Source organism: Aspergillus sydowii (assembly GCF_001890705.1).
Source record: "Aspergillus sydowii CBS 593.65 unplaced genomic scaffold ASPSYscaffold_15, whole genome shotgun sequence".
Taxonomy (NCBI): domain Eukaryota; kingdom Fungi; phylum Ascomycota; class Eurotiomycetes; order Eurotiales; family Aspergillaceae; genus Aspergillus; species Aspergillus sydowii.
The window spans coordinates 863,889-887,247 of NW_024467873.1; the positions used below are offsets into that span (position 1 = coordinate 863,889).

The window sequence follows — 23,359 nt, forward strand, 5'->3', positions numbered from 1 at the left end:
GCCTTTTGGTGGTGAATGATATGACAGGCCTGAGCGAACAAGCCAAGCGTGTGCGGGATGAAAGATGAGTCCGTGTGAGGGTGGTTGAGCGAGGTGAGGGGAAGGGACGGAAGAGGGACGAAACTGGTCGGAGGGGTCGATAAACTCGAGGCACTGGCAGGCGACGGAGCCCAGCTCTGGGTGACGCGATGCTGCGTCTCCCCCACATTTGATCAAACCACTTCAGCGGTTATCGCCGGGGAGAGTGGTTAGTTCTTTTTTTCTCAAAAAAAAAAAAAAAAAGTCCCTTGGGGATACAGAGGATGGCAAGGGGCTGACCAAGAAGCATCTGTCGAGTGTCATCAACCTCGCTTATCGTTCTGCCAATTGCATTCTGTATGCTCAAACCCTCAGCTTCTTACGGAGCAAAATCTACGGTCCGGAGTCCGGACCCTCGGGCGGAGGAGCTTGGACCTTCCCTGGCGCCGATCCTGGAGGTACCTACAATCCTCGCTTCCAGCGGACCTTTCGGGCGGTACTCACGAGGCCAAAGCCGAATTTTCATCACCAACACTCTCTGTACACAATGGCCGATTCTGATGAAGAATATATTGGAGGTATTTCTGAAGATGAAGGCGACGATAATGTTGTTCGTGGTTCTCGAGGCGCGGCCGGTCCGGCTTCGAAGCGAAGGAAGCAGAAAGGCGGAGGGGAATTTGAGCTGTCGCGGACTTGGGAGACATTAGTTGAAGGTGCCGATGGCACGATCAGCTCAACAGTCGAAGGGCTCTTAGAAGCCAGTAAAAGAAAGAGGTGAGTCACCCGATATTATCCATTCATCCATCGCATTGCCGCAGTCATCATCGGAGAACTTGCGCTGATTCCTCTTGCCGAATGAAGGCTCTTGAAGGACACAACACCACTACAGCGCGGCATAATACGCCATGTCGTTTTGATTTTGGATTTGTCACAGTCAATGATGGAGAAAGACCTGCGACCAACGCGATATCTTTTGACTCTGCGATATGCACAAGAGTTTGTGAGAGAGTTCTTTGAGCAAAACCCCATCTCTCAGGTTGGCATTGTCGGATTAAGAGATGGCCTTGCGCTCCGGATCAGCGACATGAGCGGAAACCCTACGGAACATATTAGTGCAATACAAGACTTGAGGAGTCAAGATCCGAAGGGTCTTCCTAGTCTGCAGAATGGACTTGAGATGGCCCGAGGTGCGCTATTGTAGGTTCACCAGGTTTAGAAGCCACTGCCTGACTCTATACCACACGCTAATAATAACACCTTCAAAGTCATACCCCCAGCCACGGAACCCGAGAAATTTTCATCATCTTTGGCTCCTTGCTTTCCTCTGACCCTAGTGACATTCACCAAACGATTACTACACTTATTGATGATAGGATCCGGGTCGGAATTGTGGGACTTGCAGCTCAGGTAGCAATCTGCCGTGAACTATGCTGGAAAACAAACGGTGGTGACGACACCTACTACGGTGTGGCTCTTAATGAACAACATTTTCGAGAGTTGGTGATGGATGTAACAACTCCACCAGCCACATATTCCCAGAAACAATCCAGAAGTTCCCTCTTAATGATGGGCTTTCCATCGCGTACCATTGCACCATTCCCGTCTCTTTGCGCATGCCACTCTAATCCCACTTCCGGGGGTTACCTATGCTCGCGATGCAATAGCAAAGTCTGCGGTCTTCCTGCGGAGTGCCCATCCTGTGGCCTTACCTTGATCCTATCAACCCATCTCGCACGGTCTTATCATCACTTATTTCCCTTGATGAACTGGGTTGAAGTACCCTGGCAACGCGCTTCTCGCAGCACCGCTTGTTTCGCCTGTGGCATACCTTTCCCCGCCGTTCCTCCGAAGGAACAATGGCAGGCCACTGAGAATCTTGCCAAGGGAATGAGTGTAAGCAGTCGCTACGAATGTACGGTTTGCAAAAATCATTTCTGTATTGATTGTGACCTCTTTTCTCATGAGGTGGTGCACAATTGTCCTGGCTGCCAGAGCAGTGTTGCATATCGTCCCCTTGATGGTGGTTCTGGAGGACAACATGGTCTAGATCAAATGGATATCTGAAAATATTAGGCATGGTGCGATTGCACACAAAAGTGAAATATAGATACCCAATACAAAGCGAGTTAGAGGCTGCAGCTTGGGTCAGCTGCATAATTTTGACGTTTTAACCCGCTTCTTGTTCAGTAATATCTTGTTTGAATACCTGTCAAAATGTCAGAGCCACGCGCAACAATTTTCCCGATAGTACTGACAAACCAGACCCGTAAGTCACAGTAGAAGAAGCCTCGGCTATTCCAAGCTTCCTCCGCAAACTCCAAATCCACAACTTCTACAAAGCTGCAGCACCAAGCAAAACCAACTCTCAGTAATCCAGTGATTCAAACGAGGCAAGCTCCCCAAAAAGCCGACAGTCTATTGTACGAGTCAAAAGATAGGAAATAAAAAGGGCGACACAAACCTGGCCGCCAATGAATACAGCCACAGAGCCGGAGACATCTTCTCCGCCTTCACCTTTCCACGGGAGCACCACCTTGCAAACAGAAACCCCACAACATCAGACAGAAGTTTTTGAACAATTAAGGACGTATCCATTCACAAAGGACCGTGAATTTGCAGCAGGTCTTGCGATAATACTCGGACATCCCGAGACGCCCGCATCGGAAGAGGAGATAGCCCGCGACGATGATTTGGTTCTACAGGCGAAGTGTTATTACTTTACGAGGTATGCCCCCTGTAAGCGGTGGGTGATGGTTCCTAATCCTGATATTTTCATGTATGGTGGTAAATATTTCTGTTGTTTATGCTGATCTGATCTTGTTCTTCCCAGGAAAAAGAACCTTGCGTCGCCGCTGAATATTGCGGCCTTCAAATCTTGGCTTGAAACAAGGCCAAGACCCAGGAACTCCCTGGATGAATCCCAAGAAACCAGTTCATTCACAGTATCTGAGGCATCATCTTCTGAGCATCAAGTATCGAAATCAACTTTACAAGAACCAACCTATCCCACTTCTTTTGCCCATATAGTCGAGCTTATTACCACCGGCCAGCCTATCCCAGGGATCCAAGAGATACCGGATACTCTTTTGACGGGTCAGGGTGCCCCAAGTGCGAAGCCAAGGAGATTAAAACCCTGGGAGAGTGAGGAAACTACCTAGGGGCTCTAGGTATCATCTCGTCGGATGAGGTATGGCAACTATAACAACGATTCCAGTGAAGTAGGCCGCTCACGAACTGTCTAGGAACCCAAGCTTCGGAAATATATAATTGAAACCTAGTTTTTCTTTTCTTTTCTTTTCTTTTTGCACATCTAAGCCCAATATAAAACGCTAGAAATGGTACTTCGTGGATCATAGCTTCTTTCTGGAGCAGGAACTAGTAATGACATGCCTATCAAGAAGGGACCACATATATGAATACAAAAAATCCATAGTTATGAATATGCAATAGTCAAACAAACAGCATTGAGTCGAGTCTAAAAAGCAGTTGCGCAAGCAATCCATTGCTGCTGTGACCTCTCCGAACGCAATCCATAATTGTGCACTCATAAAGCGCGGGTCATTTCCACAAAAAATAATACATTTCCATCAAATTCTGTGCTGATGGGACACTGGAAACATGGACACTGAAAACAAAACAAAAAAAAACATAAACAATGAAGAGTGTAAGACTTCAACCAGATGAGTATAATGAAATGAGCACGTGGCATAGGATATCAAGCTTTTTCCAGCCTCGCCCAACCATGTAGATGTGGAAAGCTCGGAGTCCGACTTGCAGGCCATTCATGCGACAAATCACACTAAGATCGAATCTATGTCTTTGGTCGGCCATGCCGGCTTCTGTACTTTCGAGATGTTTCAGGTATCTTGTAACATTCCGGCTGTCATTCTCCTAACGGAAAGGGGGATAGCTAGGGTTCCACTGACTTCCACGGCTGAAGCGCCCTACGTGTTGGGTCGGTGCCTGGAATCGATCATCGTTAAAATTGTTGAACCGACCTATCTGGGCGCCCGTCCCGGGTCCTGTGCGAGTGGTATGAGACAGATTGCAACAAAGCATTGCCACGCGCGAACCAAACTTGGATCCACGGAGAGAAACCATATGTTTTCTGGGATGGTTTATTAGAATCGTTGTATATGGCGTGACCAAGAAGCCCTACCGGATATGGGTTGCGACAAGCTCCCGCTGGTGGGAAGCAGCATTCATAAGAATCCACTGGATGAGATAGTTGCCGTATTGGTCCCCAGCAACTTCTTAGTTTTAGTACGATATCCATATAAAGGGTATAAAGGAACAGAATCGAATTCGCTTACTGTCAATTAACGGCATTCTTGGCCGATCTGTCCGACCAGTACACACTCGCGACAAGTAGCGGTCTAGGAAGTCTGCTCCGCCAATCTTCAAGCATTTCTCAACGATCTTGGACGCAAACTGATCCATGCTGTAATCCACAGCCCAAAGGAGGATATGTTCAATGGCGCGGCTCTTGTCATGCGGGGCGCCATGCTCACAGATGTGTTGAATACACCAGTTTCCGAATTGACCGTGAGCAAGCACATCGACCTTGCTTAGGACCTCTTCAATGGCTGGGCGCTAGGCACAGCAGTTAGCACTCTGTTCAATTGTGGAGCAAGTTATATGTGACTAGAGGAATAGACATAAAGTTTCATTACCTTCTCATCTTCAATGCAGTTTTCAAAGATATTCTGGACCACAAGACTTCCAGTCTCGCCCAGCGCAACTTCGTGCCACATTCCATGCAATGCTTCATTAACCTTCGCCATGATCTGTGGAGGCTCGCCGCTCCATCGTAATTCAAAGAGTTTCTGCCAGACATGGCATGCATACCGATGGATAACGGTTTCAGGAATCCTACGCAGCAGTTCGTGGACCATAACGGCTTTGTGTTCTTCGGGCACGCAGTCGAATGCCTTTTGGACCACATGGCAACCAAAAGGATCCATACTGAGACTCAAAGTATTGTTTTTAATAGCATTCGCAATGGCAATAATCTGCGTAGGGGTTCCGTGTTCGAAGCAACGTTGGACAAGAAAGTTCCCAAACCGATTTACCATGAGCGAGTACGCTTGTTGTATGATCGCTTCGATTATATCATATTTCTGCTCTGTTGTTCCAATTTTGAGCTTTTGCTGCAAAAATATTGAGGCCTGCTGGTCATTGTTGCAAACGATTTTGTCCACTATATACTTCCAATCACAGGAAACGTTCTTATCAAGTAGGCGCCGGTAGTTGAGTGGTTCAAGTGGCGAAATGTACGTCTGGATGGGAACCCCACCGACCTCAGCCAGTCAGCTAAGGCACAAGTATCAACTTAAGTATAACTCACAGACGAGGCAGCCCATTGCACCGAATTACCGCTGGGGGTTGAAAACTCCGTCGTTGTTGGTGAAAGCGGAGGTGCGATAGGTCTTTGATGATATGGCGGCAGTGGGTACAATCCGACTTGCTGATAGGTGCTGCTTGGTTTACTCGGGGGTGATCGAGAGCCCTGGCTGTCGCCTGAGCAAGGAGCAAATGCAGTCCAGGGAGAGCTTGCCCCGGGAAAACATGGTCCGATGCGGTTCGACTGAGCAATTGGATGGCGAGGTCCAAGCCCCGATGCATGAAAAAACCTACCTTGATCCTCCGGGAATGGTCCGTCAAAACTACAAGGGGTAACAGAAGGGCCAGAGAGCACTCGCTGCGGGTGAAAAGAACCGTTGCCCGGAACAGCAGGGGTTGTTGCTGATTGTCTCCAAAATCTGCTTGAATCCTGACCAAAGGAAGCGCCGGACAGGGGAAGATTGTTATCACCACAGGCCTTTTCCGAGTTGAGTCCCCCGCCGTAAACTGACTGGGTAGAATGTGGCCAAAATCTTTTAGCCCTATTGTAAGCGCCGGCGGAAAGTGCATCGGATATATCCGACTGTGAATCTTCCTGCGTGTTCCAGCCATCCTGGAGTAAATTAGGGGTCGGTATGGATGTGTTGAATGCGCTTTGCAGGTTGCTGAACGTTTGTTCGCTTATGTCGCGTCCACTAAAATCGGCTTCAGATGGAGGACCAAGAGCCTGGTCCAGGGTGTGGTTGATAACACGGGATTGTGCCAGTTCTTGTTCCTGCAGGGCGATTCGTGAGTTTGCAGCCTGAAGTTCGTGTTTCAGACGAAGTAATTCAGAAGCTTCCGGGTCAGAACCATCTTGACTCGCTGCGTCTTGTGCGCTATTACGCCTGTTGACACCCGTATGCAGCGAAAAACCAGGAGATTCGTCAAGCTCCCCAGGGCTCCCCATGCTGTCTACTTCATTCTTGGACAGAACGTTTTTCTGCTGGTCAAGGAATAATTGCTGCTCCGATAGTTTCGAGAGGATCTCGTGATTCGAGGCCTGCTTGGTGTCTGAAACCTGAGCCTTTGGCGACAGTTTCGCTAGCAGTTTTTCTATTTTGGAATTTCCCACCAAAGGAACGGCATTGTTGAAATGCTCTAACTTCTGCTTCTGGGATTGTGAGATACCATTTTTAACAAGGGAGAAGATAAAATTGAGAGAAACTCGACCTTATTTGGGGTATTGTCATTTTTCTGGCTGACGGGAGACTGAAGATTTCCAAGCTTGGATGTCTCCAGCGGTTCGGGGGGGCTGATGCAGGCGTTTTGGTGCTTGGGGCCCTGGAGGAGATTCACAAAGTCTGTTAGAAATTTGACCAGGAAAGCAATGATAGATGCAGTGCAGTGCGTATGTGAACATACTGATATTTCACCCCCAATAGATAAGGAGCGAATTTCACCATTTCCATTATTGGAAGATTGTATCTCACCAGGGCTTCTGCAGCCAGTCTCCGGCAACGCGATCGAAAGCAAAGACATGTTGAATCATCAAAAGAAACCAGATCTCTTCAATACAGGGATTTGCGTTGCGAAGAAGGTAAACGAAGCCGAGATCAGGATGCCGTAAAAGACAAGGACATCCACAAAGTCCAACCGCTCGTACATGCAACAGCAAGTTGAAGGAGAAAGTGCTTAAAAAATAGCAGAGAAAAGAAGCAGGTGTTTCCTACTGACTTCCCTCACTTGAGGCTTGGGACGCAGCAGAAGGTATACTAAAGTATCTAGAAAAGAGATCAGAAGAGAGAGGGGGAGGGAGAGAAAGAGGGAGATGCGGGAATTAGAAAAGATACCTCAGCAGAATAGATTCAAGGAGCAAGTACAGACAGACAATTGGGAAACAACGACAGGATCAGTGGAGAAGAAGGAGAGGCAGGGAGGTTCCTGGGTGAATGTTGCAAACGAGAAGAAAGCCAGGCGCCTGTCCATCATAGTAGAAGGATCTGCTGAAAATGGAAGGAAGAGAACCATCCATCTCGCGAGACCTCACCTCAACTACTCGGTGGAAAAGCTCATCAACATACCGCACGCGAATTACGACACTAAGAGACTCTCTTACCTGCTGCATAACCAACTAGGGTCCATGTTTAATGGACACACAGCAGATTCAAAAATACACTCTCTTTGAATTACGAAGCCAAAGCTCCGAAATAATACCGGGGCCCTCTTTGGCCTACTAGCGTAGTATTATGTAGGTAGTACAGAGTAGCTAGAGAGCAATAACTCCAGGTATAAAGTGGGAATTCGTCACTCACACGTACATGCTTTGTTAACAAGCTAGCCCAAGCCGAAAATGCCATATCTTCGGCCAGCCACAAAAGATCCAAAAACCTTATGTGCCACTGGCAATATAAGACCCTATTGAGATTTGCCAAAATTTGTCAAAATGACCAGCCGCATAGAGCCCCGCGTGGCCCTTCCAGCGACAACTGTCACCGAGAATTAGGAATTCGGGCTGACCAGCTCCGGTAAGTGTAGGCACAAGGCGTGCAGCCTGCTCAAGGCCATTCATATCCTCACCCCACACTACCAGTTCCAGACTCTCGTTTCCCAGAGGACGGAGGAATAGAGCACCCATTGCGGGCTCACGGTTGACGGTATACCTTTGATATTGTCCTCCCATCTCGAAATTTACACTTCCATGAATGCTGCCTGGAGCTGGGAGTAACCCTCTATATAAAGCGATATGGTCATCTGCAACATCAATTGGATATGACGGTAGCAATGAGACTGGCAATTCGTTCCCTAACGAGACCGTTATGACATTCCCCGGGAATGTTGTGTTCAATAAGCTGCATTCCCGATTGATGTGCGAGTCGGCGGCGAAATACTGTAAAAGGTTGCGGCTAATTTGGAGCGCCGTTTGCTCAACACCAACCGAGCATACGTTGATGGTGAATATCCCATTGGTTCGCAGAATAGCGTCCATTGCACCCATTTGACGGCCATATCTTTGGGATATAGACCGCCAATCATTTTTCGTCGAGCTAATCCAACCACTTTTGGTATCTTTTACATACCACGTGGACTCACACTGGACCTGGTCAACTTCGAAATGAATGTCCATGTCATCTAAAACCAAGATCATGGGATCTGCTTCAGTCTTGCATATTTTGGCTGTAAGATGGAAACGATGGATGTTTTGCGTCTGTATGTACCAGACCCTTGCATGCGAATCTTTTTTGACATGCAAACGCCCGAATATATCAGGAGACTGTAGCTGATCCACACATATTCCGCCTTTGGACACCATGTCTCCGGGAGGTGGAACGTACATTGTGTACTTCAATGGAGTACGCTTTGGTATCGATTGTAAGGAATCATTATAAAACTTCAGCAGTGGAGCGGTTGTCATCACACCATCATACCAGTGGCCTTCATGAGGTAACTCGACATAACCAGATGACCGACCAGTCTCCTCTAGCAACTGATGCATAAGGCGCGAATGATATACCGGGACATTTGTGTCGTTTAAGCCATGCTGTTGTAATATTGGGATACCAGCAGCATTTGCTACCAAAAGTTCATGTTTGAAATTAGCCCGCGATTGATGAAGGATGGCGGAGATCAGAGGCTCGGAATCTCGCCACATGTTATATGGTACGTAATCTACATGATCAGAATCTGCAATTATGGGTGGATTTCTTTGGAGTGACGGGTAAAAATAGCTCACTTTCAATAGATGTATACCCCGACACCGGGGCAGCAGCGATAATATTATCGGGATGATGAGTGACAAGAAACCAGACACCCTGACCTGTCACTTGGTGAGCCATCCAATGTAATCATGAACACTGAATCCGAGGCTTTACCTCCGTTTGAATGCCCTAGCGCAATCCAATCATCAGTCGAGAATCCCGGGCCACTCCAACCAACAGCTCCCTTCCAGTCAGGCACAGCTCTCACGGCAGCCCTTATATCTGCAACACCCCAAGTATCTATTGCGAAAAGGAATTAGCGAAAATGACATTCTAATCAAAAAGGCGCTTTGGTTGTTCTCAGACACAGAACCAAGAAGCACCGCAACCAAGTACTTACGCCAGTCATCGCCACTCCAAGAGGTAACACCGCTTGGGAACAACATCCACGCACAGATACCGTAAGCAGAGTCCAGCATCTGGCGGATTTGCGCACTGTCAGCCTCAAGTCCTGCTCCATGGAGGCCTATTACGACAGGTAGAGACATGATCGCCTTATTCAACAAACAAGGAGAATCGAGGGGTGGTGGACGTAAGATAGCATACGAAACAATGCCGGCTGGGTGGATGTATGTCAACCGCTGAGGCTCAGAGAAAGACTTATTGATAACCTTGATGATGAAAGATTGCACCCAGGTATTTCCGCCTTGAATCAGTCTATAGCGAATATCGACCGAAAACCTGGCACTCAAGAGACTGCGGCCTATGAGCCGGAAAGGCAGTGGCCGGGTTTGGTATGGAGCAAGAGGCAATGGCGCACTCATATCTAGAGGAAACTATCCGATTTTGTCATTTGTGAGCTAGAAGTGATGGGTAATATTGGCACCAACATCAGAACAGCTGAGGGAAAGCACCTCTACCCATTCAGCGGCATTGTTCTGCACGTTCACTGACCCCCAGGAACTCCCAAAATGCCAATTTGTAGTTTCGGGTATCAAAAGGCTTCGTTCGTCAATCGTTAACAGTTCGTGGCGTATTTTGGCCTCGAGCACTACATTTATTGTGGGATCACCTTGACCACCCAAGGCCCGAACATCACGAATGAGCCGCAGTTCAATGACATGCTCTCCGGGTGCGAGCCCCAGTATCAGAGGTGCTCTGCGATAGCTGTAAAAGTCACCGCCAAAGTACCGTTGACCGTCTATGAATAAATCCAAGATACCGTCCGTAAATATCCCAACTGCCTGGTAATTTGAACTAGGCAAGTTGATGTATCCACGCACCCAAGCCTGGTACTGCAGCGCCGACCATCCATATACGGATTGAAGGGACTTCCAATTTATTTGTGGAAAATCTACCACAAGCTCTGCCCTGCTTTGTGCCGGGGGAGAATTGGTGACATTGGCCCACACCGAGTCCCATCTCACGATTCCGTCTGTCGCAAGAGGGCTGTTGAACCCTACCGTCTCGTCAAATGATAGGTTTGTGAATCCGCCCCAATACTCCAGAGGATCAGTTCCCCAAATGGCTTCTGAAAAACGATTATAAAAGTCTGGTTGGTATATTACTCCACAAGTGAGGTAGAGAAATACTAACCTCTTGTTCCGCATTCGAAAGGGCCGAGGACCTGCCATTTCTCTGAGAAGTGAACATTGGAGATCTCGTCAAGCGGGTACTGGGGTGTGTGAAATTGTGGGCCGAGAGACCATACGCTGCAAAGTGCACTGCGGAATAGGGCCACATGAACCAGTATCTTTGAGAAGTATGCCGATGAGAAGTACATGGTTCTATGCATGCCACACCACAGGTGGAGCTGGCATCAGATTGCTGCGACCTTGGGTCCTCATTTAAGAATGCGGGATTGTGTGTACTGAATCAAGTAGGTAAGAAACCTAACTGGACACCCTCATCAAAATCAGCGCGTCGTCCTTGCTCAGAGTAGTTAGAAATTGGTCGCGCTCAAATGATCGGTTCTTTTAAAATATTTTGCTGCTCAAAAGAGTTGACCCGCGCAAAGGTTGACACTTGAAGTTGGGTCTTAGGCTATCTACGGAGTAAGATAATTGATTAACTATCTGATCGCCAGGGACAGCCAGGTAACAATGTCGGGAGTCGATCGGTCCCTTGTCCAGAAGGTGTATCGCTCCTCCCACGGCGAGAGCTTCCCGTCGTGTGCATCAAGCGTTCCTCAAATCTTGAATGTAAGTGGTCAGTAGTGACTCAGAGATTCGTCATCTCTCTCCTCACTAACACCAAAGCGCGCTAGTGGATTTCCGCTCTCGTCCCCTCCGACATTAAGAGTTCCGTCGAGACCTCGGGACCTCTGAAGTTCACTCCCAATAAATCAGGATGGTGACAGATGGATACTACCTGAGTATCTGCCACGAAGTCGACCCATGCCACATCCACCGCCTAAAACAGTACTCGAGAGCCATAGGTTTTGCGGATAGCCGCGCAGATTAATCATCGATTTTAGAAACGTATCGGAAGAGACAACTTGGCCGCATCCGGTCTCAAGGGAACCATCCGGGGCAACACTTGAAAAGCGTTATCCGTGCTGACGCAAAATTTGTGTCTATCCCGCATTGCACGACAATCCTACACGGGCGCACTTGAAAGGATAGGAAAATGTCCACAACCACTGTGACAGGCACGGGGCGGCGCGCGTCGATACGACAACCAGAGTTACAAACTTCAGTCAAAGTGTCCAGCCCTCAAAACATGGCCAGTCCGATAGACAAGTTCCCACCGTTCCATGACGAAGAATATGATTCCACGGAGTCGAAAACGCTACATCTCAATTCCACAGTCAGGTATGCGCCCAATGATCGGTGGGACTATAGACCAGCCAGAGATCCAAAACGAAAGCCCAGAAAGAGCATCAGCGAGACCATAAGTGCGATTAGGACACGCAATGGTAGTGTCAGCGCTAATGCGCAAGATTTGGCTCAAGCGCTTAGAGCACCTGTTTCATACAGACTAATAGTATAACTCTCTACCTACCTACCCCCTTCTAAAGTCCCGCCAATTGCCGCCGCTTACTCGTCTGCAGGTGCTTTGCCTCGTTTGGTATACTACTTCGGCTTTGACAAATACATCCTCGAAATCTATTTTAAACGCGCTTCCAAAACCAATCACACTCACGGCCGTGCAGTTTGCGTTTGTATCGATATATTGCCTCCTACTCTCATACCTGTCGACCGTGATTCCCTCGCTCAAAGTCAGCATACCGGCACTCAAGAACAATATTCGCCCACCGTCGCGCGATGTTATAATGTCCGCGTTACCTCTCGCCGTATTCCAACTAGCAGGACATATTCTAAGCTCGATGGCAACATCTCAAATACCTGTTTCGCTAGTTCACACCATCAAGGGACTCTCTCCATTGTTTACTGTGATAGCATACCGCTTCTTTTTCCGCATTCGCTATGCCATGGCAACTTACCTATCTCTCGTGCCGCTGACACTGGGTGTCATGCTTGCTTGTTCGACAGGTTTTTCCACAAATTTTTTTGGCATACTATGCGCTCTAGTTGCGGCTCTGGTATTTGTCTCGCAAAATATCTTTTCGAAAAAGCTTTTCAACGAAGCCGAACGTGCGGAGTCAGATATGCAGTCCACAGGTCGCCGAAAGCTGGACAAATTGAATCTGCTCTACTACTGTTCTGGGTTGGCTTTCATCCTCACATTGCCCATTTGGCTCGTCACCGAGGGTTATCCCTTATTCTCTGATCTGATGTACGATGGTGCCATCTCCCTCACAAACAAGGCTGGATCATTGGACCATGGCGCTCTTTTCCTCGAATTTGTGTTCAATGGGGTGTCTCACTTCGCTCAGAACATCCTGGCGTTCGTCATCCTTTCCATGATTTCACCTGTGTCGTATTCCGTCGCGTCTCTCATAAAGAGGGTATTTGTGATTGTTGTTGCCATTGTTTGGTTTGGTAACTCTACGACATCCGTTCAAGGTGTTGGCATTGGCCTAACCTTCATTGGACTTTATCTCTACGATCGCAATAGCCATGACGATGCCGCAGATCAGAGAGCCAACGCGGACCACTTCCACTCGAATAAAACGGTCCTCCCTTTGAATACTCGCCCGGCCAGCAAAGCCTGGGATTCCAACGGTTATGCATTTCCTCAAGGAAAATCCCTAGGTCGATACGTTCCGAATCATTCGCATTCCATCTCCAGCAACTCGAAAAAAGATGATGGTATCGGTCACGCTCGCCCAAGGGCAAGTAGCAATGCGAAAGCTTGGTTGCCGCCTGGCACAAAACAAGAGATGACTTGGCAAGCAAGCGACTCCTGATTAGCAGCCTTTGCACGTGTTTCGCCAATAATTATGTATCTTGGATTAGAATTTCCCGTCCTGTAGCATGTCGCGGCGGTGTTGAATTAGGAACAAAATTGCCCCTGCATGTACAAAATTAATGAACCATTAGGAACATAGAGGTTTTGTTGCTGTTGGCTTGCTGGGCGTCTTAGTTATATAGTCCAGTGGGCAGAAAATAGTTGACCAGATGGAACACTACCATACAATAAGGGTATTGTCACCTTTTCTTATGACTAGCCTGCGAAAAGTCTTAAACCAAGATAACTAGTAGAGCGACAGGTGGTAGTAATTGATGCAAGGATACGTATTTTATTGGTCTTTATTTTTTTTTTCTTTTTTCAAGGGAACAAGTAGATATATTTAGGCGCTAAGTCAGGCACGAGCTAGAAAAATTATTGAAGAGACAAAACCACATAGTATTATTTAACATGCGTCGCGAATTGTCGCCGCTGTCGGTAAGGAACTCTACCTTCAGTAGGCATCTCCGCCAGTGTTTCAACTGTTGAGGATTACCTTCCGGGGCTCCAGCTCAGTGCATCCTGCTCTTGGATCATGATGCAGAGGAGGGAGGGACAAATGAAACCCTACCACCTACAATAAACATGCCCGTGAATGAGATGGAGAGAAAAGGAAAAAAGAAAAACAAACCTGAATTTGCTGAGAAAGCAAGAAAAAGGCTTTGGTTCGGATGAAGGGATTTCCCGTGGCACCGAGCCAATCCGGAGGCAGCAATTTGCGAGTGACGCCCGGACCGGAACTGCGAGAATCCAACCTGACACCAAAAGTGCTTTGACCGAAAGACACCAGTTTCTCCCCAAGTTGCACCTCGGCCGCCTTTCTTTCTAGGCTTCTCTCTTCGTCTTCTTCCATTTCTCCCCCTTGTTTCTTTCGTACACAGTATGCGGCCGCAGCTATTCCGCGCGGCCGCCCGGTCTGTCCGGGTTCCAAATGTCAATACTGCCAGGGCCTTCGCAACCACAATCCCTCGTTCTGCTGAGGTGGAACTCACAATTGGTATGTCATTAACATCCATATTACTCTCCTGGCTTAATATCTAATGTTTTTATCGAATAGATGGCAAGAAAGTCTCGGTGGAAGGTGATTATCGACTCCTTGGAACTCTCCCGGAAGAACGCTACTTACATTCACCAATGCAGCTGGCTCGGCTCTTATTCAAGCATGCGAGAAGGCAGGAGCTACAATTCCTAGGTATATACGTGATTTCGCCCGAGACTTATTATAAATGGTTGCTGACAATTCGTGACAGATACTGTTACCATGAGTATGCGATTCTCCCCTCCCCCTCCCCCCCTACTTTCACCGTCGGCTACTAATGCACTCGGTAGAAAATTAATGATTGCAGGAAACTGTATGGCCCCAATAGTCTTACGGAAGAACCACGACTATGCTAATTATTAACCTGAATAGGCCGCATGTGTCTAGTCGAAGTCGAAAGAGCCCCCAAACCGGTGGCATCATGTGCCTGGCCCGTCCAACCGGGTATGAATGTCAAAACAAGTTCTCCACTAGTGCATAAAGCTAGGGAAGGTGTTATGGAGTTCCTTCTTGCGAATCATCCTCTTGATTGTCCAATTTGTGACCAGGGAGGAGAGTGTGATCTTCAAGATCAGTCAATGCGGTACGGTGCGGACCGCGGACGTTTTCACGAACTTAGTGGCAAGCGCGCTGTTGAAGACAAGAACATTGGTCCCTTGGTCAAAACTTCTATGAACAGATGCATTCACTGCACTCGTTGCGTCCGATTCATGAATGATGTTGCTGGCGCCCCCGAGCTCGGAACCACCGGCCGAGGAAACGATATGCAGATCGGGACTTATCTAGAACAGAATCTGGATACCGAGCTTTCCGGCAACATTATCGACCTTTGTCCTGTTGGTGCCCTGACATCAAAACCATACGCCTTCCGCGCTCGTCCTTGGGAGCTGAAACACACCGAATCCATCGATGTGCATGACGCCCTAGGGTCCAACGTCCGGATAGATACCCGTGGTATGGAAGTGATGCGCGTTCTACCGAGGCTCAACGATGACATTAATGAGGAATGGATCAATGACAAATCCCGTTTTGCATGCGATGGTCTTAAGACTCAGAGACTCACTACCCCCCTAATCCGGCAGGAAGGAAAGTTTGCTCCTGCGACATGGGAGCAAGCCCTAACCGAAATCGCATCAGTTCACCAAAAACTGCAGCCAAAAGAGAACGAGTTCAAGGCCATTGCCGGCCACCTCGTGGACGCGGAAACCATGGTTGCCATGAAAGACTTGGCTAACAAGCTCGGCTCTGATAACCTTGCCTTGGATCAACCTGGCGGTAACTCACCCATCGCCCACGGTGTTGACATCCGCTCGAACTATCTCTTCAACTCTAAGATCTATGGAATCGAGGAGGCGGATGCCATACTCTTGGTTGCAACGAACCCTCGCCATGAAGCTTCTGTTCTTAATGCTCGCATTCGCAAACAGTACCTTCGTTCTGATCTCGAGATCGGCCTCGTTGGAGAAACGTTTGATAGCACTTTCGACTTTGAACACCTCGGCTCGGATGTTGGTGCTCTGAAGGCCGCCCTCTCAGGTTCCTTTGGCAAGAAGCTGGCTTCCGCTAAGCGACCCATGATTATTGTCGGCAGTGCTGCAGCAGAGCATGAAAGTGCAAAGGCAATTTTTGAGGCAGTCGGAAGCTTTGCGGAGAAGCACTCTAGCAATTTCAACACACCGGAATGGCAGGGTTATAACGTTCTTCAGCGCGCGGCATCGCGTGCGGCCGCGTACGAAGTCGGCTTCACCACACCGTCCCCAGAAGTTGCGCAGACAAAGCCCAAAATGGTTTGGCTACTTGGCGCGGACGAAGTCACACAGTCCGATATTCCTAGTGACGCATTCGTTATCTACCAAGGACACCATGGTGACCGCGGAGCTCAGCTTGCAGATGTTGTTCTGCCAGGCGCTGCCTATACTGAGAAATCAGGCACCTACATCAACACCGAAGGCCGTGTTCAGGTTACCCGTGCAGCAACCTCGATGCCTGGTGCTTCCCGTGATGATTGGAAGATCATCCGTGCCGCTAGCGAGTTCCTCAACACCCCTCTCATGTACGATGATATCGAGGCTCTTCGCGACCGCATGGAAGAAGTTAGCCCCGTCATGCGTCGTTACGATGTTGTCGAACCCGCCTCGTTGGCCCAACTAAGCAAAGTTCAACTGGTCGATCAAAACAAGGGTGCTAATGTAACCACCACGCCCTTCAAGAAGGTGATTGAAGATTTCTATTTCACAGACTCTATCTCTAGAAGGTAAGATCAAAGGCTCCTGCGTCTATATCCATCACTAAGCGCTAACCTTATCGCAGCTCACCAACGATGGCTCGCTCCTCAGCGGCCAAGGCCTCTGGGAACCCTGATACAAACTACATGTCTACAGGTGGTGAAGTGTCTCCTCAGCACATGTACGGTTAAGAGGAAAAAAAGAAAGAAAGAAAACCCTTTCGAGCCTTGATTATCATGGCCGCTTTGGTTTGTTATTTTTTTTTTTTTTAAGGCGTTGTTGCTGTAACACCTACGTAAACATTGTCATTGGTCCCTGTTTAATCATATTATTGTTTCAATCCCTTTTTTTTAGTGTTTCTAGCTCCATTCTGACATAGGTCAAAAGCTTGCGGGGCCAACCTGTACATAAGCTCAAAATCGGCTTCGGGAATAGATAACCCTACTGATTCTTAAAGTATTCGTATAGAATACGTATTAGAGTGTAGATATCAATTGGTCCACTCAAACCAGCACTTGTACGGCCGAACGACTTCTAAAATAGTCATGTCGTTGCTAACTCCCAACACTTAGCATAATAATCAACTTAAAATAAACACATTGCTTCTCTGCCCCAATGCGCTAATACGAACTATAGTTCATCATCATCCGTCATTCCTCCTGCTTCATCAGGACTTCGTTGCACCGGAGAAGGTCGTGTGAGTGTCGGCTTTTCTCCTGTCCTGTTTAAAAAGGGCAGCTCTCTCCTTGGCGGCGGTGATTTCGCGACAGCCTGTTCATGCAGTCCTTGACTTCTTCGATTTCTTTGTTGTGGTCCTTTAGCACTTGAGACCAAATCTTCATCATCAGACGTTGCATTATCATCATCTTCAAATGGCTGGGGGGTCGATGTTCCTTCATCGTCCGTTTCCTCATCCGCAACATTGCCGACTTGTTGTTTTAGTTCATCGGTGTGCATTTTCTCAAACCCACCATCGCCGTCTGATTCATCAGGTGTCGTTTCTGCGGGGCGTTTTGGTCTCCGTTCCTTCACATTTGGCCTCGGGTCGTCCGTTACAGTAGCCCTCTGCATTGTAGAGACTTTCCTAATATCAGACTCGTGTTACGCCAATCAGGTAATTTACGACTTACTTTTCTCGGGGTCAACTTGGGCGGACGCAAGTAGACGTTGTTGATTGCGGATCTTCAATTTCTTTTCATTCAACAACTGAGCAAAATCAGATATGAGTTGTTGGTCATGTTCTGTTTTCAAGCTGATGAACTCCTCCAACTGCTTGTTCAACAAAGTTATTGTATCCTCGGCCGTACGGAAGCGATCGAGCAATAAATTGAAGCGTTGCTCGAGGATATCCGCCCTGGTAACGGCAAGGTTAGACCATTCAAATAGCTCGATACCCTGTTCATCGTTCTGTTGGAGGCTTAAAGATCCTATTTTTTGCTGAGTATGGTCAGATACAACGTTCTTGATATTCGCATCAGGGTAGGCCCACTGTGATTGTCTGTATTCTCTTCCTCACGGCGATCACTAGCGCCTTATGACCATCTCCGGAGTCATTTATGGTAGCTGACGCTTCAATGCCCGCGATAAGCTCTGTCGTTTGTGCCATCTCGCCCTGAAGGCCGAGGACGTAAAGAACAGTATCCTTCCACTCATCATCGCTACCTTCGTAGCTTTTCGTTCTTAGCTTCTTCAGCTGAGACTGCTGCACTGCACGTGTACGTTAGTAGCTCGAAACAGGGAAAGCAACTTTAGGGGCCGCTTACAAGTTGCGGTGTAAGGGAATTCTCCCTCCGTCGCTATGATAGTCAACTCCCCGGTAGAGTCGGAGCGCGAAACGTGAAGAAGAACATGAGAATCGGTTTCGTCCGATCGACGAATGTGGAGGACGCGGGGAGACAGGGTACCTTTTACAGGAGACATCTCGAACTTGTGGAATTAGAACTTTGGAAAGATGGCGCGAGTAGTTCTTTCGGCTTTTTTCTTTCTTCTTATTGTGAGATCTCAGTCCATGGCAACCAGGTGCTGGTGCCTTGTGCTCTGGGCTGTAGCCTTGGTATCACTACTCTCAATGAAGTACGTCCCATGGAGGGTTTACCCACAGGCAATATTAATACCTAGTTGATACCACAAACTTTGTGCTATTGTATGGAAAACTTTGAGCTGTAGCTTTTTTTAGTGAATATGCGTCTGTGTGCGCAAGAGAACTAAGAAACAGTGGGACTAGCAGCTATAGCGACGTACTTAGAGACTGGGGAAAGGAGCCTTGGAATGATGTCCGCTTCGGCAACTGTCGGTCAAGTTGGTATGCGCTTACTTCAATAGCAAACAAGGTCTTACATGATCTAAAAACGTAAAACAACCATCTGATATATAATAATGTATCTGACACCACCAGCATCTGGGAAGCTTCTACAATATACACACACTAACAGGTGGTAGTGCATGCTTATCTTATTGTCAGTTGTTTCGCGTCCCCAAAAACCAACACCGCATTGGTATCAGCATCTCCTGGACATTGATTACTGAGTACTAGTGCTGTGCTTGATTTTTTTTTTTTTTTTTTAGAGAATTCACAGCCCATACTAAAGTAGTATGAACAAAGATCTCATCTGCGCAGAGTATGCAAGTGATGTCTGAGATGTGACCAGCGACAGGTCTTCTCAGAATTGAGACACTGCAAAGCATACGTCAGACAGTGAGGCTGATGCGAGTGAGAGACTGAGACCTCTCAATCTGATGCATTCGAATTAGTGTGATGCATTACAAGTATTACTATTACGACTGTCCGAGCAACCGGAGACTTAGTATAGAACTAGTGGATGGAACGCCGCACCTCCGCAGCATCTAATCCACACTTCATTTGGGCCTCATCAACCAAACGAGTTTCTCTTCTCTCTTCCAGACACTCACCTCCCACCTCACCTGATAATATCCCCTAATTTTCGCCATTCCCATACGAAGTATTTGACGGGATGAACATTATTTCGGCAGGCCCTCGGATGCTCGCGTAGTTGGTATCCATAACGCTCATTTCCCTCCTCCCGAGGGAATTTCCACCAGCCACCCCTGTCACGACACACGAGCTCTCGCACGATCGCGGACACCTTGACTCGTGTCCCTCAGGCCCAACTTCTCCCACGTTATAAATTTACCTCCGCTCTTGCCATACCACCTTTCAGTTCCTCGTGATAATCGGATAATTGGATTAGGCCTCAAGTGTCGTTTCCCTCACGTCCCGACTACATATATATCATCGAGGACACAAACCGCCAATCGGACTACCTAGCCGTCCAACAAGTCGAATCCCAACGCATCACAAATTGTCCTAATTTTCATCTCACAGGGATCGAACATATCTAGCAGTAGCACGGCATGACGTTCTTACCTTATCCAAACCCCCTATCAGCACCGGAGCGTTCGATGCAAAGGACTTAAAATTCACGATCCTCAACTATATATTTCTTTTATGGGTCCGTGCCATATCGCACGACGCCTACAATCGAGTTACTATGGCGCCATTTACTCTTGAAGTGCCGCAGAATAGTGACGGGGCAATTGAATGTTGGGATGACGACGGTGACCTACAATGCTTCGAGGATATCCACCTCCGCGTTACCTCAAGTGCTACGTCTGTGACAAACTCATCCATCCGTCGGTCTGGGCATCGTGACTCGATATCTTCACGCCGCTCTGCTCGTTCCGATATCGACTCCACCGCGGGCGGAGACGAGGATTGGGAGATTCAGTTGCTGGACGATGACGAACTCGTAAACGAAGAAGCTATGGCGTCTGTCAAAAATGCTGGGATCCCATTGCCAGCGGACATTCCCCAAAATGCCCTTGTCGGGGGCACGATTAAACGACTGGGGAAGAAAAAGACAAAGCGAGAGTTTATCGATGATTGGTCTGACGACTTAGAGCTACCAAACCCCAGTATTGCTTTAGAGTTGAAGCGATTTCATGAGACCACTCTCCCTGAGGCCCTTCTGCAAGTTGGTTCTACTTCAGTAGATCATTTGAATGCCTTTTCTCCATCGTCTGGCGACGGCCCGGCACCGGAACCACCCGCCCACACAATCTCGCGTGACTTTCTAAACAATGAGACTCATAATGTCCCCACGATAAAAGCAGTCAAACAATGCTCTGCACAAAGGCCGGGTATCATTCATGATACGGAGCCGAGCAATGGAACAGCCACGGTGGATGACTTTGAAGGTGACTTTGAACTTCCAACAGATAACCTCCTTCAACTACGGCATCCCTCCGCAAGAAATTCTAGCCCAAACCCTGATGATCTTGATGTCGATTGGTCCGAAGGCAGTATTGGCGTGCGGTTTGGTGGCACTACGCGAGACCATCGGTCGAATCCAAGCTCCTCGGCTTCGATTGTCAGCCCAAGTGCCTCAAGTTACTTGACAGGCGAGAGTGACGATGATGGGCTCGACGGACTTGTGATTCCAGAAGGACCTTTAGACCTAGGCTCGCGTTTAGCTCAGCCAAGGAAAGCAAACACACCCGACCTATCTCATTGTACACCCGAGAATAAGGGTCAAGATCAAGATCAATCTCGCTGCGACGACTTTTTCTCTGATCTTGAGATAAGCAGCAGCGAGGCATTCATTGGCAAAAAGTCTTCAATAAATCCAAATATCAAATACAGAACAGAGGCTCTTCAAAGTCCGGCTCGGCGTTCTGCAACCACGCTCACATTTACAAATGCGGCGACATCTCCCAAAACTCGCATTCCTCGCCTTTCTGGACATGATCGACCGGTTTCCACGCATCTGGAAACAGTATCGGAGAGTGGTGCTCCCTTGTCCAAGTTTCGTACTTCACCACGCCGACCAGGCCATGTCTCTCACTCCTCCGTATCCAGTCTCCCTATATCCGGCTCAACAACAATACCATCACTTCCCTTTACACCAACCCGACGCATAGTGGGAACCCGTATCTCAAAAGAGGCCTTGGCGGATGAACGCGGCGCTGGGAAGCAGCTACTAAAACCGAAACGCTCGATGCCGTCAATGCGGAATGCACCGCAATCAAAGACAAGCACCCCATTCCCAAGCCCCCCTCGTCAAGGTGGCTCAAGCTGGCTAAACACCCGAATCTTTGGTTCCATCGATCGCACTGGACTAGACGGGAAGCTGTTAGCTCGTAAAACTCAGGTGCCATTCTTGCCTGCCGGGGCATCCGAAAGACAATCTCATCATGCCAGCATTAAAAACTATCGATATTCCCGTCGTACGAGCTCCGAGGGTACTACCGATACCGTTAATACACAGGGCCCCGCTATGCGATTGCCACGGTCAAGCCGTCACCACGGTTCTGGGAGCAATTTTAACAACACGACCTTAGAAACACTGAGCACAACTCCTAAGCGAACTCTTACCCGACCAGCGCGTCGCCGAAACTATGGTGACGGAACTGAATTGGCTTCTTTCGATGACTTACCTACATCGGCAACCACCGAGAACAAATTTGTCAAGCAGCCCAGCGGACGTGGAGCTCCGCGATCCTTGAGAAACAAGTTGAGCATAAGCCAATCCGCACCCCAAAAGTCAGAAGTTCCACAGCAGGCGCAGCCAAGGAATGCTCCATCCCTGCAACAATCATCTCTTCCCCGATTTGCGCGCGATACCAATGCGTCAAGGAACGCTAGGGAACAACGCATTGCTTCTATGTCTGCAATTTCGAAACTTCGGGAAAATAATCCACTTACTCCCCTTAGTTCGAACTGGAAATTCCCAAACGTCTCACGGACTCCGTCAGCAACGGGATCCATAAGAAGCAAAAAAGGGTTATCCGGTTCAATCTCTGGACCCAGGCCGCAGTTAATCAAACCCATTGGTGCGGGTGTCCAAGAACGGAAATGTAAGCAGCTTTTCCTATCAATGATATGCTTGAACATTGTACTAATAATTACCAAGCCGTGAATGGCATGCATTACAACCCCGTCTCTTACCGGTGGGAAGGCAATGAGAACCTGGTTGATGACTTTGATACTAGCGCACCTAAATCACCGAAACCCTCACCTGCTCTAATCACCAATGTGGGAGCAATGCAAAATGTACAAGTGGTCGGCGGGATGGTTTTTGATCCACAACGCATGTGCTGGCTCAAAATGGCACCCTCGCAGCCCGGGAAGGACGGAGTCGTTGCGGTTGAGGACGAGGATGACATATTCTCTAACCTGGCAGATTTAGATGAACCTAGCGTCTCCGATAAAAGGCAACAAGGGACCCTAGAAGATTTCGGTCCTGCAGTTAGTGGGGATGACAGGAGCGGCGAGGATTCGTTAGATGAATGGCCCATGACGGAGGAGTTTGATGTCGGGCCGGAATTCATTCGACGTCAGCGCATGGAAGAAGAAAAGTGGAGGCGCAAGGTGGACAAATGGATGAACCATACCCATGTTGGTTTTGGAAGCAACTGGAGGTGGGCTATCCGGGATCTGGTAAGGACCAACAACATGCTTGGGGCTCGTAAACTCAATAATGCATGACTGTTTGATTTGATTGCTTCCGCCTCTGCGCCCGAGACTTGAGGTGAGACGAATGAGACCATAATGATGATACCCATGAATTTAGCGGAGCTTCTTCTATTGATTGTTGTGTTCGGGCTCTGATAATGTGGCGAGAAATTCGACTGTTGCAGTGATTTTTCCTGCGTTGCAATAAATGTTCTTGTTATAAAACCACATC

General features: G+C 48.2%; 9 protein-coding genes across 9 annotated transcripts; 6 read left to right on the forward strand and 3 right to left on the reverse strand.

Moving 5' to 3' along the window:
* Window positions 1–565: 565 nt before the first annotated feature.
* ASPSYDRAFT_161418 (TFIIH/NER complex subunit SSL1) lies at window positions 566–2,082 on the forward strand (the record flags this gene model as incomplete). The annotated part of the gene is made up of 3 exons (XM_040842990.1): window positions 566–792; window positions 880–1,215; window positions 1,284–2,082. The coding sequence occupies 3 exons, from the start codon at window positions 566–568 to the stop codon at window positions 2,080–2,082; spliced, it is 1,362 nt and encodes a 453-aa protein (XP_040697800.1).
* Window positions 2,083–2,489: 407 nt separating this feature from the next.
* ASPSYDRAFT_162000 (DUF5572 domain-containing protein) lies at window positions 2,490–3,176 on the forward strand (the record flags this gene model as incomplete). Its single annotated transcript, XM_040843048.1, has 2 exons — window positions 2,490–2,743; window positions 2,849–3,176. The coding sequence occupies 2 exons, from the start codon at window positions 2,490–2,492 to the stop codon at window positions 3,174–3,176; spliced, it is 582 nt and encodes a 193-aa protein (XP_040697801.1).
* Window positions 3,177–3,909: 733 nt separating this feature from the next.
* ASPSYDRAFT_161722 (Pumilio-family RNA binding repeat-containing protein) lies at window positions 3,910–6,882 on the reverse strand (the record flags this gene model as incomplete). Its single annotated transcript, XM_040843020.1, has 6 exons — window positions 3,910–4,126; window positions 4,178–4,268; window positions 4,332–4,611; window positions 4,692–5,318; window positions 5,366–6,514; window positions 6,574–6,882. The coding sequence occupies 6 exons, from the start codon at window positions 6,880–6,882 to the stop codon at window positions 3,910–3,912; spliced, it is 2,673 nt and encodes an 890-aa protein (XP_040697802.1).
* Window positions 6,883–7,027: 145 nt separating this feature from the next.
* Window positions 7,028–7,630, forward strand: ASPSYDRAFT_519221 (uncharacterized protein). Its single transcript, XM_040848392.1, has one exon. It carries the CDS (start codon window positions 7,172–7,174, stop codon window positions 7,526–7,528), a length of 357 nt encoding a protein of 118 aa, XP_040697803.1. The 5' UTR covers window positions 7,028–7,171; the 3' UTR covers window positions 7,529–7,630.
* Window positions 7,631–7,732: 102 nt separating this feature from the next.
* On the reverse strand, window positions 7,733–10,821 carry ASPSYDRAFT_161569 (uncharacterized protein; the record flags this gene model as incomplete). Its single annotated transcript, XM_040843002.1, has 7 exons — window positions 7,733–9,009; window positions 9,074–9,157; window positions 9,213–9,338; window positions 9,439–9,864; window positions 10,003–10,239; window positions 10,297–10,569; window positions 10,635–10,821. 7 exons carry the CDS (start codon window positions 10,819–10,821, stop codon window positions 7,733–7,735), a joined length of 2,610 nt encoding a protein of 869 aa, XP_040697804.1.
* Window positions 10,822–11,217: 396 nt separating this feature from the next.
* On the forward strand, window positions 11,218–13,658 carry ASPSYDRAFT_520589 (putative ER to Golgi transport protein (Sly41)). The gene is made up of 3 exons (XM_040848422.1): window positions 11,218–11,239; window positions 11,305–12,023; window positions 12,091–13,658. Exons 2-3 carry the CDS (start codon window positions 11,667–11,669, stop codon window positions 13,348–13,350), a joined length of 1,617 nt encoding a protein of 538 aa, XP_040697805.1. The 5' UTR covers window positions 11,218–11,239; window positions 11,305–11,666; the 3' UTR covers window positions 13,351–13,658.
* A 615-nt stretch (window positions 13,659–14,273) lies between these two features.
* Window positions 14,274–16,846, forward strand: ASPSYDRAFT_161454 (putative NADH-ubiquinone oxidoreductase, subunit G; the record flags this gene model as incomplete). Its single annotated transcript, XM_040842994.1, has 7 exons — window positions 14,274–14,388; window positions 14,449–14,472; window positions 14,532–14,583; window positions 14,642–14,656; window positions 14,721–14,743; window positions 14,803–16,684; window positions 16,741–16,846. 7 exons carry the CDS (start codon window positions 14,274–14,276, stop codon window positions 16,844–16,846), a joined length of 2,217 nt encoding a protein of 738 aa, XP_040697806.1.
* A 439-nt stretch (window positions 16,847–17,285) lies between these two features.
* Window positions 17,286–18,575, reverse strand: ASPSYDRAFT_82264 (uncharacterized protein; the record flags this gene model as incomplete). Its single annotated transcript, XM_040851144.1, has 4 exons — window positions 17,286–17,734; window positions 17,786–18,092; window positions 18,145–18,317; window positions 18,419–18,575. The coding sequence occupies 4 exons, from the start codon at window positions 18,573–18,575 to the stop codon at window positions 17,286–17,288; spliced, it is 1,086 nt and encodes a 361-aa protein (XP_040697807.1).
* A 1,589-nt stretch (window positions 18,576–20,164) lies between these two features.
* Window positions 20,165–23,160, forward strand: ASPSYDRAFT_36227 (putative cytokinesis regulator (Byr4); the record flags this gene model as incomplete). Its single annotated transcript, XM_040845403.1, has 2 exons — window positions 20,165–22,529; window positions 22,586–23,160. The coding sequence occupies 2 exons, from the start codon at window positions 20,165–20,167 to the stop codon at window positions 23,158–23,160; spliced, it is 2,940 nt and encodes a 979-aa protein (XP_040697808.1).
* Window positions 23,161–23,359: the final 199 nt, after the last annotated feature.

Coding starts and splice junctions, on each gene's coding strand:
- ASPSYDRAFT_519221 (XM_040848392.1), top strand. CDS start 7,172: ATGCGGGAATTAGAAAAGATACCTCAGCAGAATAGATTCAAGGAGCAA.
- ASPSYDRAFT_520589 (XM_040848422.1), top strand. CDS start 11,667: ATGTCCACAACCACTGTGACAGGCACGGGGCGGCGCGCGTCGATACGA. Junction 12,024..12,090: donor CTGTTTCATACAGACTAATA/GTATAACTCTCT, acceptor ACTCGTCTGCAG/GTGCTTTGCCTCGTTTGGTA.